An 18,513-nucleotide genomic window follows, 5' to 3' on the forward strand; every position below is an offset into this window, starting at 1 on the left:
TTAAAGGCATTTCCATCTTCTTTAGGAAATATCTCGACAATTGATGTTTTAGGCGGCTGCTGAAGAATAGAAATGCTCTTTTATTTGAAACCGAACAATAGGCGAGTAAAATAATGTAGGACTATTGTTTCATCGATCTTACCTCCAAATAAGCTATGTCAGAGCATAATACGAAGAATAAAGATTCTTTTTTCATAAAATTACGAAAAACTAATTTCATTTTAACCCGAAAACAAAACAAAATTCGAAGAAAGCAAATTAACACTGTAACCGTAATAGAACTCCTGAAACATTAATTGCAATACACGGTCTGTAAAACTGGTACATTGATTTTTATTTATAAACCATAAATTTTTACAACTTAAGTGACAAAAGGCCACAATTATCTTTACGTTATTCTTTCTATATTTATATAAAATGTTTAAACTTACTTTGTGAATGAACTTTTTGAGTATATATTACTTTTTAACTAGCAAGTATACATGAAGTATTATAACTCGCAAGTATTTGACGAAAGTATACGCAAGTGCAATAAAAATAATTACATATATGTTTTTAATTTTTTGTTGTTGTTGTTGTTGTTAATTACAAAACCATTACGAAAAGGTACAAATGAAACCAAATATTGACTTTCACTTTTTGTTTTCAACTGCTTAGGCGCAATTTTTCGCACTGCACTGAAGTATGGTCTATTACAAATATCCTTTGAGAACATTGATAGAACAGTTTCATGATTTGATTTCAAAACTGATGTCGGAAGTAGCAAGCCTATAACTACATTGATCTCAACACTGCTCCTCAGTTCTCGGTAGTTTGATTCACATTAGTGTTCACAATGATTGAGTCAACTAGTGTAAAATGAAATATCAAATTCCAGATGTTTTTTTTTTTTTTTTTTTTTTTATATCAGGATTATTTCCAATTATTTTCGCATGACTAGTCAATCCTGGTAATCTTACCTTAACTATGTTGTGCGCCGGGGTTCGAACACGACTGTTTCTAGCTTGCTCTTTTGTACACCAAGGGTATGGTGGACCATTCTCGTTACTATTATCAATAAGTAGCGCAGTCTTCTCTGGTATCGCACATTCCATTTCATCATCTTTTACATTTTTATCTACACTATCACACACATAAGTTGAATCTTCCCGTGCTTCTTCTGAAAGTACATAATCGATCAGCGTCGCAGTCATCCACAGTCACTTATTTCAATGCCATTTTCACTAAATTCTCCGTCATCAACCTGGTATGACCTATAAGCACAAATCTGTTATCTTTAACTGAAACCGTTTTACCTGTATTTCGTTGTTCCATGATGTCTCCAGAAAAGCATATGTAACCAAAATAATAACAAACTTTGCATTACTATAATAAAACTAGTCGAAATAGAGTACTTGGCATAGAACGTAATACGCGGTACGAGAAACCGACGCAAGAGTGACGTATACTGCAATATTCGGTATCTGGTACCAAGAGTGTTTCGAAAAGTAAACTGTAACAATCGACCGACTCAAACTGCGCAACAACAAGATTATTGTGAAGAGGGGTAAAGTGGGGCAAGCTACTGAGACGTCGATGAAGCTAAGTGAATCAGGGCTACCACACGAAATGAAATAAAATGAAATCTTTAAGTTTAACGTCCCACGGTTATGCCGGTTAGGCTAAAGGAGACGGTGATAATGAGAAATGAGTGAAAATGGTGGAATGAAGAAAGTGGGAGGAAACGGGAGAACCCCGAGAAAACCCACGAGCACGGTGTAGGGCTACCACACGACAGACAAATATTGTTCAAGGCCTCACAGACCGGTATTACGGTTAAGGTGTTAAATGAGGAAGCATTAAATTGACAGTTCCTGTAAATACTTTTATTAGTATGTATATAACGTTCTAAATCTTTGAAAGTAGATTAGAACAAAATGTGTAGGAAACGTAATGTAGAAGTTCCAATTACACAGGGGCCCCCTGAAGCTTAGAACCCGTGGGCTACAGCCCTCCTTAAATGGGCCCTGTCCATGAAAGATCCTTTGTACAGCTATTTCTTTTCAACTGGCCCAATACAAGACGGCAAGCACCAGCCCTTACGAATTTCAAAAAGAAATTCGCTGCCTCTTACAGTAGTTACAAGACTTTACTGTTATTTCAGTAATGGTTTCAAAGATACTGATTCTGTTGGATGTGTGTTATTTAGAACTACAGGTATCTATGGTCTGCGTGTCAGTTAGTTTTCTCAATACTCTTTTCCTCCCGCATTCTCATTCCACCAATTCTGCAATCGTCATACACCTCTCTTGGCCTAACGGGCATAATCGTGCGACGTTAAACAGAAGGATTTCATTTATAAGGACTTGCAGATGTGAGAACTTGGCTGGTATGTTTAATGAATCCACTGTGTAGCTTGTATCTGGTACCATCATACTATCATTTATTTCGGTCTGCGGAATTCTCTGAATTGTGTTAATTTCAAAAGAAGCCAGTAAAAACCACGTATCACAATTTTATGACCAGAAACAAGAGATCCTGGACAGGACGGGACAATGGCAAGTTATCAAATAAAATGATGCATATATGATTTCATAATGTTTTCAAATGACAATAAATGTCTTGTCAATTTTGACCTTGGAATGCTCAATACTTTTTAGTCAACCTGATACAGTATTACCAAACTTCACCTTATTACTCTTCATTCTTCCACGTACTTTCATATTTGTCATTGTTTGATTGATTAATTGGGATTTGCTATCCCTCTCTATTGTGCTGCCAAAATGTCTTGAGCCGTGGCAAAAATGCGAACTAAAATTCACACCCTCACACACCCACGCGTAGAGCCAATAAGGGTTCAGCTGTTGCTAAGCGAGAGAAAGCGAATGGAATTACTTCAGTCGATAGCAGCGCTTGCAACGGAAGACTAGGGATCAAGTCAATGTGGCATATCTTTAGCACTGTTTTTATACAAGGTGTTTCAAAACAACATTACGAGCATATAATTTGAAGTACTCACCAACTACCTCTATAAAAATTATTGCGGAAGTACCGTAGGATGCTGAAACATGGAAATTTGGATAGGACACATGCTGGTTCCGAAGTGAAGTCTTGACCCGACTACGGTAGATCGCATAGTATTAGAGCAGTGGACCTTTAAAGTTCATTTTTTCGTGTTTTCGGCAGCCTATAACTCCGAAATGACGGATTTTTGCACCCACATTCGTCTATATTTTTGTCTTATCTTCGTGCCAGGAATAGACTCCCAAACGTTGTCTGTGTTTTGAAACACACTGTATAAGAATGGACTTTTGATTTTATAATTTCAGAATGTGTAACGAGAAACACACGGAAATGAACTCTTTTGTTGAAGAAAACCTTGCGAAATGATTTTGTTACGATTCAGAAGAAAAAAAGTTTACGTTCCTTTCAGCATCGAGCCTCTACAAGATATGGACCCACAACGTAGGATCCGAACCAAATGAGCTCCTACCGAGAACAGAACCCTGGTCTCTTGCGCCCGAAAGGATAATATAATAATGAATATATCGGTCCACTCTGATACTCAAGAACAACAATATAAGTTGAGTGGACCCAGTTTGTTAAAAACATGGGCGGGGTTGTACCAGCCGCATCTCACTCGCCAGATTTTCTTCTGCCACTAACGTACTTGTAACAACAAAAGCTGTGGGAGGGGTGCAAGGGGGAAGAATGTATGTACCACAGAAAATAATTTAATCAAGGGTTTTTGACAAACGAAAGAATGCCGAGCAAGAATTTCTCACTCCCTCTTTCCTTTTCGAGTCATCTATTGTGTCAAAGATGATTTTCGTTTGAGATATTTTACAAACACATACATCATTTTCTACACGCTTTTTGGCTCTGTCTTAAAAAAAAAAAAAAAAAAAAAAAAAATCCCCGTGGAATATAGGTTACTTCTTGTAGGTCGAATATCACTTCTCACATAAATTGATTTACCATTATTAATTCGATCATTTAACTTAAAATGGTGTATTTTTCACCACTGTTTGTGCCTTTCTCAGATTGGCTTGCGGATCCCAAATTGGGAAACGCTGATATAACGTATTCTTCAAAGCTTTGCATGTTTATCATCTTAATTTTCAGTTTTAAAATGAGAAACTTAGTAGAAACAAAGAAAACTCTATGAAATCAATTTCTTACCGAAGCAGAAGGTTATATTTAAAAAAAACTGCAAGCAGTTAAGGTTTCCATCATTTTCTGAACTGTCGTAGTACTGATTTTGAATAAATCCATCACAGTCATCAAACTTACTTTTTCTGACAGGATGTCCGCGACTGTCTTACAATAACGCTCACTCATTCGTATGACCACTTGAGTCTGAGTAATAAAGCATGTCTCATAATTGCCCTGCACTAGAATACACTGTTTTTAATCCAGAATCCCTTTTCAATATGACATTCAGACGATGGATGAGGTCTTAATTCGTTATATTCAGATGTATATACTTCCTAGCATTAATAATACAAGAGTTAGGGCAAAAGTTTTATTTTTGTCTCAAAATATCCCCACCTGACCATAGTTAATACTTTGATTTCGATTGAACAAATTCATTCAGGCCTTTAATGAGAGCCAGACAGCATGCCCTACATTTTAAAAGCTACAAGGGGACGTATAATCAATTGGGGGAATTTAGTTGTCCTGTGTCCGAAGCAGACATGAGAGTTAGGCGGGCAGAAATGTTGGCAACAGAAGAGTGAACAGCTTTTGAAAAATCACCCGAAACTTGGTCAACCGAGGAGGACGAACAGACACATTGATGAAGCCATCTTGCTAGCTCGTTAGTAGAACCGCTTTAAGCTTGCTACTTCCACTTGCAGGGACTTGGAGCTTTCGGGGACATCCAGAACCGTACGAAACTGTCTTTATACTGGTGGTATTCATTGCAGGAAGCCGGTGTGAAAGGACGGGATCATATCAAATCACCGAGCTGCCAGAATTGGATTTTGTCTTCAGTATTTGAGGGCGTCTCAGGATTTCAGGGACACCGTTATCTTGTCTGATGAAAAGGAAATTTTTTTCAGATACAGACGGATGATTGGGGACAGGAGACATGCGTTACTCCCTCGACTACACCATTCCCCGGGCAAGAAGTGCCAGAATAAGCTTGGGATTTCGGGGTTGAATGTCTCCAGTTGGACTTAGAGAACTTGTGGAAATATCGCGCCGAATAAACTGGTAAATATGTAGACGTCAGGGAGAACTACATGCTTCCCAGTGTATGAGTAATATGAGCGGAAAGTGAGAGCGTGCAAGATAATAGTGTTCATGCATCGAAAGCTACCAAAGAATGGTTTAAAAATAAAAAGCATCAAAAGATGTCAATTGTTAACCGTCTCCCGAAACCACCAGACCACTTAAATTCGATCGAGTACAAGTAGGCTATCATGGTCCAGAAGTAGTACTCGAGAAATGCACGGACTCCGCTCCGGGCTTACGTGTTGGAAATAGCGGTAGATCTGAAATAGCGTCGGAAGGCGACCAGGCATTTATACGCCTTCTTCATTCCTTGAACCGCCTTCACTACATTGTGATTGAAGCGGAAGATGGGTGGACTCACTATTAAATAAAGAAAAGTAGTAAATGGGAAGACATTACGTTTTAGTTAGTTTTTTTTCTAAAGCGTGAAAATTGTCTGGTTTGAATTCTGTACTTGTTTAATTTTATTTATTTAAAACCAATTATTTGCTGAGCAAAACTGTATATTTTCATTAAAATTCAACACGTGTAACAGTTTCACCAACTAACTCTTTGGCTTCATCAGACACTATGTCTGATTTTATTTATTTATTTATTTTTGATCAAAAGATCCAATATATTTTAATCGAAATATTTCTTGTACACCTTATCTGGAGAACTACATACAGTGTAGCCAAACCCAAACTATTATTCAACTCAGTATGATGTGCTTATTTCGTAGAAATTACGAAAACTCAAATTTTCGAAAACTTTCTGGCCCCTGATCCAAAAACATCATTGGTGAAGATCGCAATCTTTTGATCCATTTTTTTTTTTTTTTTTTTTGGGTTCCTAATATTCTTATTTTACCCATAGATCCACATTTACTAGTTATATATTCCATACCCTATGAAAGGAAACTGACCAATCTACTCAACCATATACCCACATAAAGTGTTAAAGGTACTCATGCAACAATTTTTATGGAGAGAGTTTGGCTACGGACATATAATTTAAAGTACTCACCAACTACCTCTATAAAAATAGTTGGGAAGTACCGCAGGATTCTGAAACATGGATATTTGGATACGGCACATATTAGTTCCTAAGTAAAGTCTTGACCCGACTCCGGTAGGTCCCATAGTTTGGGAGCTATGGACCTTTAAATTTCATTTTTTCAAGTTTTCGGCAGCCTATAACTCAGAAAGAAAGCATTTGTGCATCCGGGTGGTCTATACTTTCTGCCTTATCTTGTTGTTAGGAATAATCTCCCAAACGTTGTCGATGTTTTAAAACACCCTGTATATAACATTTAGTATAATTTTGTTTATATCTTAAAATTCTCGACAATGTTCAAAGATTGCGTTTTAGCTAAATGACGATTGTTTTGAACTTGATTTCCTGTTTCAGACGCATACATTTATTGATTCCAATCCTTCTGATTTTCACGTGAAGTACTCTAAATGTAATAAAGCACAAGCTCACCAATGTAAAGGAGAAATTCGTTCAAATTTATTTATTTTCCTATTTATAATTATTATTATTTACTGTTACGTATCATATGTAGCCAAATGTTTGCTCGCGCGAGTTTAGTATACAAGGTTTTTGGTTGTGGTTGCCGATGTTAGCCATTGATAGGCAAAGTACGTTGAGAAATTGAGCTGCAATCGCGTTGGGGAATCAATATGTTGACCGTACATCACTCAGCTAAAATCATCTGGTAGGCCATAGTTGTTGTGGGTTGTAATGTCTGGGAATTGGATTTTATGTCCTTCTCCCCGTCTTTTCCCCACTTGTGGGGTCGATGCTTGAGGGACAACGTAGTCTAGTGGTTAAGGATTGGATTCCTGTCCGCGTGGTCCCAGTCGGTGCTTTCCCAATTTTCGGCTTCCACCCAGCGTCGTGAGGCAAACTGGGGAGTGAAGTGAATAAAAAACGTGACTGCCATTAGGTCTAGAAAGCTCCCGATACGCCGGACCACGCGTTCGTCGCTAGGTCGGACGTATTTCCACCAGTCGCTAACAAATAGCGTGGAGCGGCTGAGGCCCACACATCGGGCCGTTACACCAAGTGGTTTGGTTTGGGGTCGACGCTTCTGATGAGCCTTCCATAAAACCTTGTCCCGCAATTTTTTCTCTGTTAGAGCTTTCTCCTTGAAGTTATTCTTAACCATATTCATCCATTTCCTTCTTGATCTTCGTCTATTAGTGGCAGAGATCTTAGATTTTACTATTATTATTATTGTTCGGAGACATTAAACATTTCTTTTCGTCCCTCATAGGGTCATATCAATATCAGCTTCAACTGACGAAATGTTCACCTCGATTTCATGATCCACTCCACAATGTTGCCATAGTGTGCATTATTTATGAAATGATCCTCGTATGAGACCAAGCATGTTAATTTCAGATTTACTATGTGTATCGCCGAGCAATGACATTATAGAATAGGGCCGTTAGTTCTGGTGTTAATTCAGACGTATTTTTCCACTTAATAAATAGCATCCTCATTTTTGTGTATTTTATGACTAACCACTGATTTTAATTCTTTCAGACACCTCAACAGGAGTTCGTATTCAGTAGGAGTCAGCCAGCTAGCAAGACACCAACTGTGACTTTCGATCCTAGTGTAAGACCTTCATTCAACTTCACAGGAACAGCTAAATGTGAATCAACACCAGTTTTCACGTAAGTGTTTCATATTCATTATCTTTAAACGCCATGGTGATTTCAGCTAGATATGTAAAGCAGATTGAATAATTATAGCGGGAATGACACACATGGCTAAATCAAAATCAGTCATATATTAATGATACGAGTTACTAGGAGAGAAATTTACCTTGCGTTCCCCAGAAGAAAAGGCGGAAGTGTTTTTACATTCCTCCAACATGTAATTGCGCGCTTGAGTTTATGTAAGTCTCAAAACATTTTTCTGTTTCCTAGCTAAAAAATAATAATAATAACAATAATAATGGACTATGTTCTAGTAGTGATGAACGAGTATAATAAACTGTGCGATATCTACCTTTGCATTCGTTGAAAGGTTGAGGGGGCGCGGTGGCTCAGTGGTAGAGCGTTCACCTCTGGTGCTTGGGGTCCCGGGTTCGATCCCAGCCCCCGCCAAGTGAACTTTGTGGTGGACAAACATCGTGCTCGTGGGTTTTCTCGGGGTTCTCCCGTTTCCTCCCACTTTCTTCATTCCACCATTTCACTCATCTTTCATCATCACCGTCTCCTTTAGCCTAACCGGCATAACCGTGGGACGTAAAACTTAAAGATTTCATTTCATTTCATTTTCGTTGAAAGGTGCAAAGGTTTTCAGAATTGGAAACTGTTTATCCTATTTGTCTTTTGGCAAGACAACTATATGATATGTTGAAGACATGTCACCGTGTAAACACTCACTTTTTGAATAATTAGCTTTATTCTAAATGTAACACGCACGTATGCACAATTATAAACTTGAAATATGATTGGAGACCTGAAAGATAGTAGTTGTTGAACAGCAAAAATTCTCTGTTCTCAACTACACAATTATTGATTTTCATAAATAAAGATTTATTTTGATTATCGTACTTTTCTGAAGTGCAAAAATCTTTTATTATTTCATACCCATGTAAAACCGTAATTACTTGTTCTTTTATACTTTGGTGCTGAAAATGCTATAAAACATAACTTCTTAGACAAATTTAATTTTATTCAGCAATTTGCTATGTAAGAAAAGCAATTTCTAAAATCATCATAGGTATTCTGCCATTATTGGCAGGTCACTTGCTGCAACTGAGAAGCTTCCATGCTCCACGGTCTTCCGGCAACCTCTTCATCTTCACGTAAGATTTCTGTGTTTTGGTATCGTCTATTAATTGTAGTCTCCTTTGCTCCCTCCCTCTCCTTCCTGCCACCATACACTGAAATGTTCCTCATGATACAGTTCCTTCTTAGCCAATGTCCTAAGCAGTTTCTCTTCCTCGTCTTGATAATATCTAAAATTGTTCTTTTCTCCCCTACCATTTCTAACACCCTCTCATTCGTTTTCCGCTCGACCCAGCTAATTCTCTCCATTCTTCTCTACACCCACATTTCGAAAGCTTCCAGACAGTTTTCATCATTTTTCTGACATACAGTACAAGACTCCACACAAAGCATTTTATAAGTCTGTTTCTCAACTCTAGGCTTCTTTCGCCAATCCTATGCTTGCTTTTGTTTCACGCTCACATTTCATATAATCACTAATGATACTACCCAGGTATCGAAAAGTAGTCACCTGTTCTATTTTCTCCCCTCCTACTTCTATATTTCTAAAATAATAACTAAATATTTTACTAGGTACACGCATATGTATATTTGTTTCTGAGTTTATTGATTCCGATATATGTCTAGGTACTTTAATTAGTAAAATGTGTAGCGTAAGAAGTGTACATATGTAGAAGGTTATCAAAATAATTGATACACCTGAAGAAAGTGCAACTTTTTCCGATGCGACATGAAATGTAATCGTAGAAGTCTTGAATGGTAGCAAGTGGAACCGTACACCATTGTGCGTGCAGTTCATCACTCAGTTCCGTGAGAGAGGATGGAGCCGGACATCTCCATCGGATACGAGTCTCCAAGACAGATCTTAGATGTTCAATTGTGCTCATGTCCGTGTATTGAGCGGGTCAGAGAAAATGTTAAACTTCGAGATGTACCTAAAACCACACCGCAGCAGCACCATCTATGTAATTGGAATTATCATCCAGAGGTATAACTGACGTCATTGCAGTAGCCGTGCCGTGGAAAATTAGCGCCCGGGGCGAGAGTATAAACGGCGCTTCCGTACATGTGAGTCGACAGACTCGCCGCGAAGCGATACCATTGTTGGCGCGAGCTGTAAGAAAATTTTCAACATTAAACCCTGGTTTTCCTTGATTTTGAGCACCTTTTATTACTTTTTTCCTTCCATTTTATATATATGCACATTAGGGTGGTCCAAAACCAAATGCAAAAAAATCAACTTGTTCAAAATAATCCTCCACAGGGGTTAATGTTTTCCTCGAGTCGAAAGCTACTTATCTGCAAAATTTCAGCCCTATTGCTCAATATTTATAGGTCGCTCCATTTTAAACCTTTCTGTTCTTGTAGTATTAGCAATGATCTAATGCTAGAATTTTTGGGAGGTATACGGTGGACTGTTTTGAAAATATAGCGTATGCCTATCTCCGTATATACTCATTCATTCGTAAATTTAAGGTAAATATATGTTGCACTATAAAAATATTAGGTAGGTAATGGGTATACGCCCCATTACATTCCTGTATACTACATTACAGGTGTCAAGACTACAATGTAATTTAACATAGTATCTGTGCTAATAACTGGATAGATATAAGTTCGTAGTGTTCATTATGATCACTAGATGGCGAGATAGTCCCTTTTTTCCAAGAATTTTGTGAATTATTAAGATAAATCGCTGCGATGATGATGTAGCTGAAAGAGGAAAGTCTCATCCAAAAATATATTGAAACCTTGACAAAACACCAGGAACAGAAGCAGTTTAGTCTTCGATTGGTTGAAATCCATTGAAAAATGTTCCCGTTCCGCTGAAGAAAGCGTTTTTATAACTTGAGAATACAAATACATTAACCTTAATAAATTTAGTGCCTAACGTTAGGCGCTAAAGTAGTTTCTTCATTTTTCGATTGAAAAGGTACCAATAAAGCTTTTTACTCCGGCATTTTGTTTTTTCAAGCATGGAGGCATTGTAGAACATGATACGTATGGTTTCACCCCTATCTGCGTCGAGACATAGGGTCTGATGACGTCATAACTTTAAATTTTTTTTTTGCTTTTTGTTGCCTATTTTCATTATTTTTTTTACTTTTGCACCTATAAGACTGAAATTTTGCACACACATTTAACGCTCCCCTTAGTATTTTTCAGATCTCTGCGTTAAAACAGGGGGTGGTTCAGTTAGAATATTAAAGAAAGTTACAGAAAGCAATAATCATTCAATAGGCGTTTTGAAACCGATTTAACCAAGCATTAACGAGCTTTCTGAACAGAACTTTTTTGTCCCACCATTTAGTGACTCCTCAAACATTACTTTTAGCACTTTTATACGAAATTGCACTATCAGATTCATTCCCGAGCATCAAAAACCTATCCTTTAATGTTATAAGGATAGGTATTCTTTACCTTATTCTGCGGCATTTAAAACCTTTTGTTCACTTTCACTCTCATTCCACAAAACATGCACAGCAAATACTAAGCCAGCGAAAACCAAACGGACCAACACAACCACATGAAGACGGGAGTTCTTCACTCGACGTAGTTCCTAAACCGTAAGACGTGGCTGATACCAAGCGCACTAAGCAGGTAGCCACAGAGCAGAACAACCACGCCTATTACGAAACGCACGCAAAATCCCACAACAACTCTTACATTTGCGGTCTCTCTCAAATCTTTTTTTTTTTTTTTTTTTTTTTAAACAACCAGAGTAAATTTACACAATTTTTAGAAGAAACTTCGTCAAACCCTTATTGTAAGAATATTATCCCTTCTTTTATACCAAAAAGTATTTTTTATTTTATTTTTTTTTTTTTTTTTTTGTAAAAAATCATCCTGAAAGAGAGAGAGAGAAGAAAACAACCACCGTAGGATGGTCTCTTTACAAGGGGCAAAAATAAAACGGATACTTTTTTTTTTTTAAACAATATCCTTTTTCCGCGATTTTCTCGCCTGAGATACGTGATGGAGACATGTGAATGGTATCGTTTGAGAGGCTGTTCTATTCTGAAGAGAATGATGTACGAATCATGACCCTGGGATAAATAGGGATGTCTCAGGAAACTTTTATATTACATCCGGGTCTTTTGGAGTAATCTGGGGCATTGTGGGGCTCCTTTTTGTCGTCCTTACTATTCAAGATGGAAGCTTCAAATTTTGCACACCCCCTTACTATTTTTAGTTGATTTTGAGATCTGTGCGTTAACACAGGGGGTGTCCAGAGGGGCTCAATTAAAAAAAAAATAGAGTAAATCCCTGTTTCTCTCAGTTTCCTGCCTCAGGGACATGATAGGGAAATATAAATGGCACCGTTTCAAAGGCTGTTCTATTCTGAAGAGAATGAAGTACAAACCATGATCCTAGGATAAATAGGGATGTTTATGCAGCTGCTTGACTAAAAGTCTTCAGTTTACGTTAAAAAAAGCCAAAATTTATAAGGGTTAATGAACTACGATTTCAATTTTTAATTTTTGTTGATATTCGATGGTTTAATTTCTTTTCAGTGCAACACCTCCTGCAAATTCTACAACGCCGAACCCACGTCCATTCAAGAAGGCCATCAGAAGAAGCCAACAAAGTAGACGAGGAAAGTAATCTATTATGAAGGATATACAGAAAATTCAACCATGTAATTTAGTACATTTTAAACTTGTCCCGTACCTCCTATTTCAAGTCAGTTTTGACAAAAGACATTGGTAGTGTAAATGTGACAAAAATTTTAGTATGTTTTCAGAAGTTCCGACGTTTTTGTAATTCTGATGTGTTAAAGCAGAAACTGTACCGAATTAGCCTGTGACGTTTATGTGTTCATTTCATATCTGCTTGGTTTCATCATCTCTGTTAGTGGTTTTCGTAATCACTTTTAAAAAAGGAGGAAGAGAAAACAGCTTTGGTAAGTTGAGCAAGATCGAAATTGTTACTGTTAATGAACGACTGTTAATATAAATATAATGAATTAATAGAAATATAATGAATTTAAAGTAGCCTTTAAGTTATTGTTTATTTGGAACTCCCAGAGGAAAAATCTCTTTTATTGATCATGAAATATATATATATATTTTGTATTCATGTACATCTGATTACATAGTGCATTTCTTAATAATGAATTGAAAATTTGAAACTGTTCATTTATTTATATTGTGTAATTTCATGTGTCTTTTAATGAAATGGTGCTGATATTACAAGATAAATTGCAAGTTAGTGTGCGTTAAAAGAAATTATGTTTGAAATCCTGTGAATTTGTCTCCAAAAATTATGATGAATTACAAGTAACGATTATCTTAAGTTGAGAATTTTGCTTAACATTTTGTGGAATTTTTCATGTATTTGATTGAGAATAAAGTTTCATGATGACATTTCTATCGGTACTTGTTTACGAGGTAACTAACTTTGCCTCTTGAAAAATTGAAATGGAAAATATTCTTTATAAATTTCCGTACTTAATTCAAGGTAATACTTTACAACACTGGTGTGGCTATTCTAGCATATGTGGAGATCCCATATCGTTGTTGGATATGTATTATCTGTACCTTATTATGAAAAAGTGATAACATGGCATGTTCGCAACCAACAATGTACGAAATTACTCCTTTCACAAAATAAGGAACCAAGAATACACATAATACAAGGATATGGAATCTCCATGCATGCAGGAATTAACTTAGGAATTAAATCTTTGTACATATGCATACCTACCGTTGCTGACGCGCCTGCTCCCTACGAACGCAACCCCTCGCTATCGCTCGGGACCCCTGCTGCGCTCCTGCCCTGACTCGGTTAGATAGCAATCCTGCTTTTTAGTGGCCAACTAGCACAAGTTGGTTAGTGTCTTTCGTACAATAGTTCTTATCGCGTACCTACACTGAAGTCGTCCTAAAGTGAATCAGCACAGAGAAATGGAAGTCTACAACCCCATCGACGGCTTCGGAGCCAGGACGTGAGCCAGAGTCACTACCAAACGATTCAGGTGTACGTAATATACGTTTTACTCTACCCTACCCTAACGTAATCTTACTCTACACTAAGCATTATAGTGCTTAACTTACCTCATATTATAGGCCTTTTAAGAAGACTGTTTCCTTGCTACAAGATTCACAATTACCTTAGTGAAAGCACTCCATGATTTAGAAGTAAAGGGAGAGTATCCCTTCCTTCTGTGTCTGCTGTTACTTCCACAATCCTATATTCACTGAATTCGTAGCTTTTGCAAACCACAACACGCATAATAGTGCCACCTGTCATTTTCAATGTGAATTTATATTAAGTTGAACACCACACCTACTCCTCGTACTAAATAGTTCTAGAATGTTCTTTTCTAGTTACATTTCGGATTAATACACTAATAAGTTCAGTCAGTGGCCACATGTACGTACGACAATGCCATTCCAAGTACTGAATGCAATTACACTTTAAAAGTCATTTTAATGAAATAAGGATCTCATACTTCATAACACGCACTACCATTCAATATTTAAAAATTCAACGAAAAGTAATCAATGCCTTTTAATTTTCTGCATGTAGCAACTAACTAATCAGTTTGTGTTCGCCACACTCTAGAAATACGACTTCCGATACATGCTCGCGCGCATACCCACTGCAATGTAAACAATCAACATGGTGTTATCCGTCAAATTTTATTATGCAAGATCTTTAGTAATTTTTAAATTAAAGTTACCTATAAGTAAGATACAATGTGCGTTACCAGGAATATTAAATCTGCAACATGTCTTCATGAAAATAAAACAAAGTGCACTTTTATATACTTGGAAAGTACTACACCAGTTATGTAATATATTAATATTCACTTTTAGTATTCGTTAGCATTGAGAATTGAGGTAAGATTAAGATAGAGAAATGATGAATCAAGTAAAATTAAAATCATTAATGTATTTTTACCACTTCCGTTTATTGACATGGTTAAATTATAAATTCAGATTTTAAAATAATTTCACACCTTTAGATCTGTGAACAACGACAACTGTTTTCTATCCAAGTGGGGTCTGAAAAAGTCCACCGTTACTGCAAGATTTTGTTTAAATAGTTGTAAAAATAGCGATTGGGATTCATGCATAACTAATTAGGTAGTTTATTTATGCCGATTCCGATTCTAGACTTTGTTCATGTGAATTGCTTGCAATATAGTCCTACTACCGTAGTAACTGGTTAGTATGTGTTTTAGAGGTCTGCTCGGGCCTACAAAGCATAATTCAGTTCGGGCTCGGATCATAAATTTTTAAGTATACAATCATATTTCTCGGGCGTTTTCGGGTCTAACTTTCTAAATATACTGTATAACGATATTTATCGGACAGCTTTCTATATAACTTTCTGAAGAACTTTTAAATTGCATCTAAATTTGTAACTTGAGACGCCCGCACTAAACATCTGATTATCATTGTGCAGTTGAGATTAAAACTAACTGTGTAGTGAACAGAAAAACTAAAAATAACATAAATAAAACATACTTAGAAGGAACGGACATGAACGTGTCATTCGAATCAAACCTAGTCCATTCGATAAACATAGCCAAGATATGTTCATGCACAAAAAAATTAAGTGCCATGGACAACGGAGTAAGTCCCTGGGGCCTATTAACCCTGTTAGTATAAAGAAAATCAGACTCGCAGTGAAATAGCTATTGTATTTACACTGCTCATTGGGAAGTCATGGTTTATAGTTCATTCTTTTCAGTATGAAACAGGAAATGCTATGTATTGGCCCTGTAATGTACCTGAACAGGGGAAATCGGGAAAATGACAGTATTTTTCGAAATATATTTGGATTGTGTGCTCTTACCCGAGGCCACTCCAGAGGGGGGGGGGGGCAAAGTTGATGGGAGGGAATTTTTCCAACATTACCCCAATTTTCCCAGTTCAGGTACATTATGGGTGCCAATACATAGCACCTCTGGAAAGCTTGTTTCATGCTGAAGAGAATGAACTATAAATCATGACTTTCCAGTGAACAGTGTTGATGCAATAGCTATTTCACTGTGAGTCTATGATTTTCTTTATACTAATAGCGTTAGTGGGCCCCAGGGACTTACTCCGTTTTCCATGGCACCTATTTTTGTGCATGAACATATCTTTGTTATGTTTATTGAATAGACTAGATTTAATTCGAACGTCCGGATGACACGTTAATGTCCGTTTCTTGTTAGCTTATCTATGAGTAAAAGGACTGTTTCTTACACTGAATTAAAAGAACAAAATCGTTCAGAACAAGTTGTCTGTCTTTCTTCAAGACAATGTGAGTTTATATTTTAGTGTTATTATTTCTTTCTTTTGCTGGTATCTGAAGCATTTCTTTCACAAGTTCTCCATGAAATGTATAGCATTCCCATTTTCACTTGTAAAAAGAGAAATCAAATGTTGCCGAAAATAGCAACATACGCACCTTTTCCGCCTTATCACTCGAACAGTTCAAGAAAAAGGAAAATTTTTAATTTGAAAGCACGCCGGGAAACTTTAATACTGGTGGTTTTCTCTCTTAGAGCTGAGGTCTTAACAGTCATTTCAGCTTTTAAAAGATCTATTTCGTTACAACAGTTCTATAATCATGAGGAAGGAATGAATAACGTTAGATTGTTGCAACTCTTCACGTGTTTCCCTTGTCGCAACCATAAGAAAATAACGAAATAAACACCAATTCATCAACTATTAAAATGACTAATATTTTTTCCTTCAGTCCTTCTATTGTTGTTCAGTGGAAGGAAAAAAGAACATTGAAAGGAAAACAACACACACATATACATATGTGTATATATAATTCAGTTGCGTTTGATTTCTGCGTTTTTTGCTCCGATTTAGCGGGATTTTTTTAGTATTTATTAGGTCTTTTAGTGGGACTGAGGGTTTTAGAATTGCCAACCCTGGGAAACAATAGTTGTGGAAAGACAAGAATAATAGGAGTAGGTTGTTCGATATTGAAGATGTATGAAGTTACAACATTGATTACTACTTTGCTTTTTTGTGTATTTTGTTTGTAACACAATGGATGTCGAAAATATACTGTAAGAACAGAATTACAAAAAGGAGAATATTTATTAATTTAAAATAAGAGCTGCAAATGTAAACTGCAAAATTAAACCTTTAATTTTTGTAAATAAAAATACAAATATGCGACAAATTAAGTTTCTGTAATTCGGACTTATTTCAGGGTTATTTGATTATCACACGGTCTCGGGCCTAAAGGCTAAAAGATATTTCGGACTCAGATCTGGCCTCACATTATAAATTCACGAGCCGGGCCGGCCTCTGGATGAAAATTCCAGCCCGTGCAGACCTCTAATGTGTTTATTGCATTAAATTACGTTAATATTCTCGGAAGTGCGGTCGCTTTGAACACAAAATCTTAACTCCCTTGTGTAGTCACATTGTCCTGCCCTATTGATCTATTCAGTAGTGTAGTTCTTTTCTGGGGTATTTTTTAAGACTTTCAGTTATTTTGACCATCTGTGGGATATTTTAAAATTTGGTTTAGCGTCTTATTTCAGAAAGTGGAAAAATATAGTTAATAAACGGAATTACTAAATTGCATGGACATTCTTCATTGTTGCATGAAATAGGTTGGTGCGAGTGAAATATCCAGACGACGTCCGGTGAGAAACTCACCTCAGCAACTCATTATACGTCTACCAAACAGACTGAGGTACTTAAACAGTCAAAGAGATAGTGCGTTTTTGACGAGGGTCGTACAAAAGTGCAATGGAAAACACACAGTTGGAATTGATTTTTCGATACGAATTCAAAGTGGCACATCTTCCACATCATGTGCAAAACACATTAGAAATGCATTTGGGCGAAGAATGGCGAATGAACGCACCATTCGGTCAAATTTCGTTCTACTGACAGAACACTGCAAAATGAGCGCTGTGGATACTGATCAGCATCATGTTTGGATAAGCTCCTTAGGAATACCGTAGAAACAGAGCCTTTGCAAAGTGTGTGTGCCATTGAAAACGAGTAGACATACACCATACCACTGTCGTTTGCGTCTCCGTGCAGTCGGTAAGGTAAAAAAAAAAAAAAAAAAAAAACAGAACTCATGGGTGCCACATATGTAGACACTGAACAGTAAGAATCGCTGTCTGGACGTGTACACTTCTCTAAGTGTATGGAATAGCTTGGAAGATTTTCTGCATCATATTGTCACTCCTGCTGAAGTATGGACCTCCTACGACAGTCGTAAATGTTGATGAAACCACCCCTCTATCCGGAGATGTTCCTACTATTATGGTGAGTGTGTTTCATCATGTCCGTCTTCATCGCCCCATCGAAGAAAAAACACTTTCAATCGTTACCGTCCTAAACTCCATGAAATGCCGCCCAAACCTGTCCGCAAGCACCCATCAATGATCAACATATTGTCCTTATGTTGCACGACAATTCATGCCCACTTGTCACCCAAAGAGCGGTGCAAAATCTTTATGAGATAGAGTAGGAAACCCTTCCTCAGCCACCGCATTCTGCTGACGTCTCTGTCTCTGACTATCACCTCTTCGGTTATCTGCATCACTTTTTGGAAGGAAAGACTTTCCCTGATGATCGGATGG

The 18,513-nt window shown here is 37.1% G+C and overlaps 1 protein-coding gene across 3 annotated transcripts in view; it reads left to right on the top strand.

Moving 5' to 3' along the window:
• The window catches only part of Nup153 (nucleoporin 153), a 121,999-nt gene extending 108,680 nt beyond the window's left edge, over positions 1–13,319 (top strand). For all 3 annotated transcript variants that reach the window (XM_081743451.1, XM_081743452.1, XM_081743453.1), the window contains 2 exons: positions 7,750–7,883; positions 12,464–13,319. In XM_081743451.1, coding sequence (XP_081599577.1) covers positions 7,750–7,883; positions 12,464–12,554 — 225 coding nt within the window. In that variant the 3' untranslated portion in view covers positions 12,555–13,319. The remainder of the gene's footprint in view (positions 1–7,749; positions 7,884–12,463) is intronic.
• The last annotated feature ends 5,194 nt before the right edge of the window (positions 13,320–18,513 follow it).

Source organism: Thermobia domestica, chromosome 17 (assembly GCF_964235325.1).
Source record: "Thermobia domestica chromosome 17, izTheDome1.hap1.1, whole genome shotgun sequence".
Lineage (NCBI taxonomy): Eukaryota > Metazoa > Arthropoda > Insecta > Zygentoma > Lepismatidae > Thermobia > Thermobia domestica.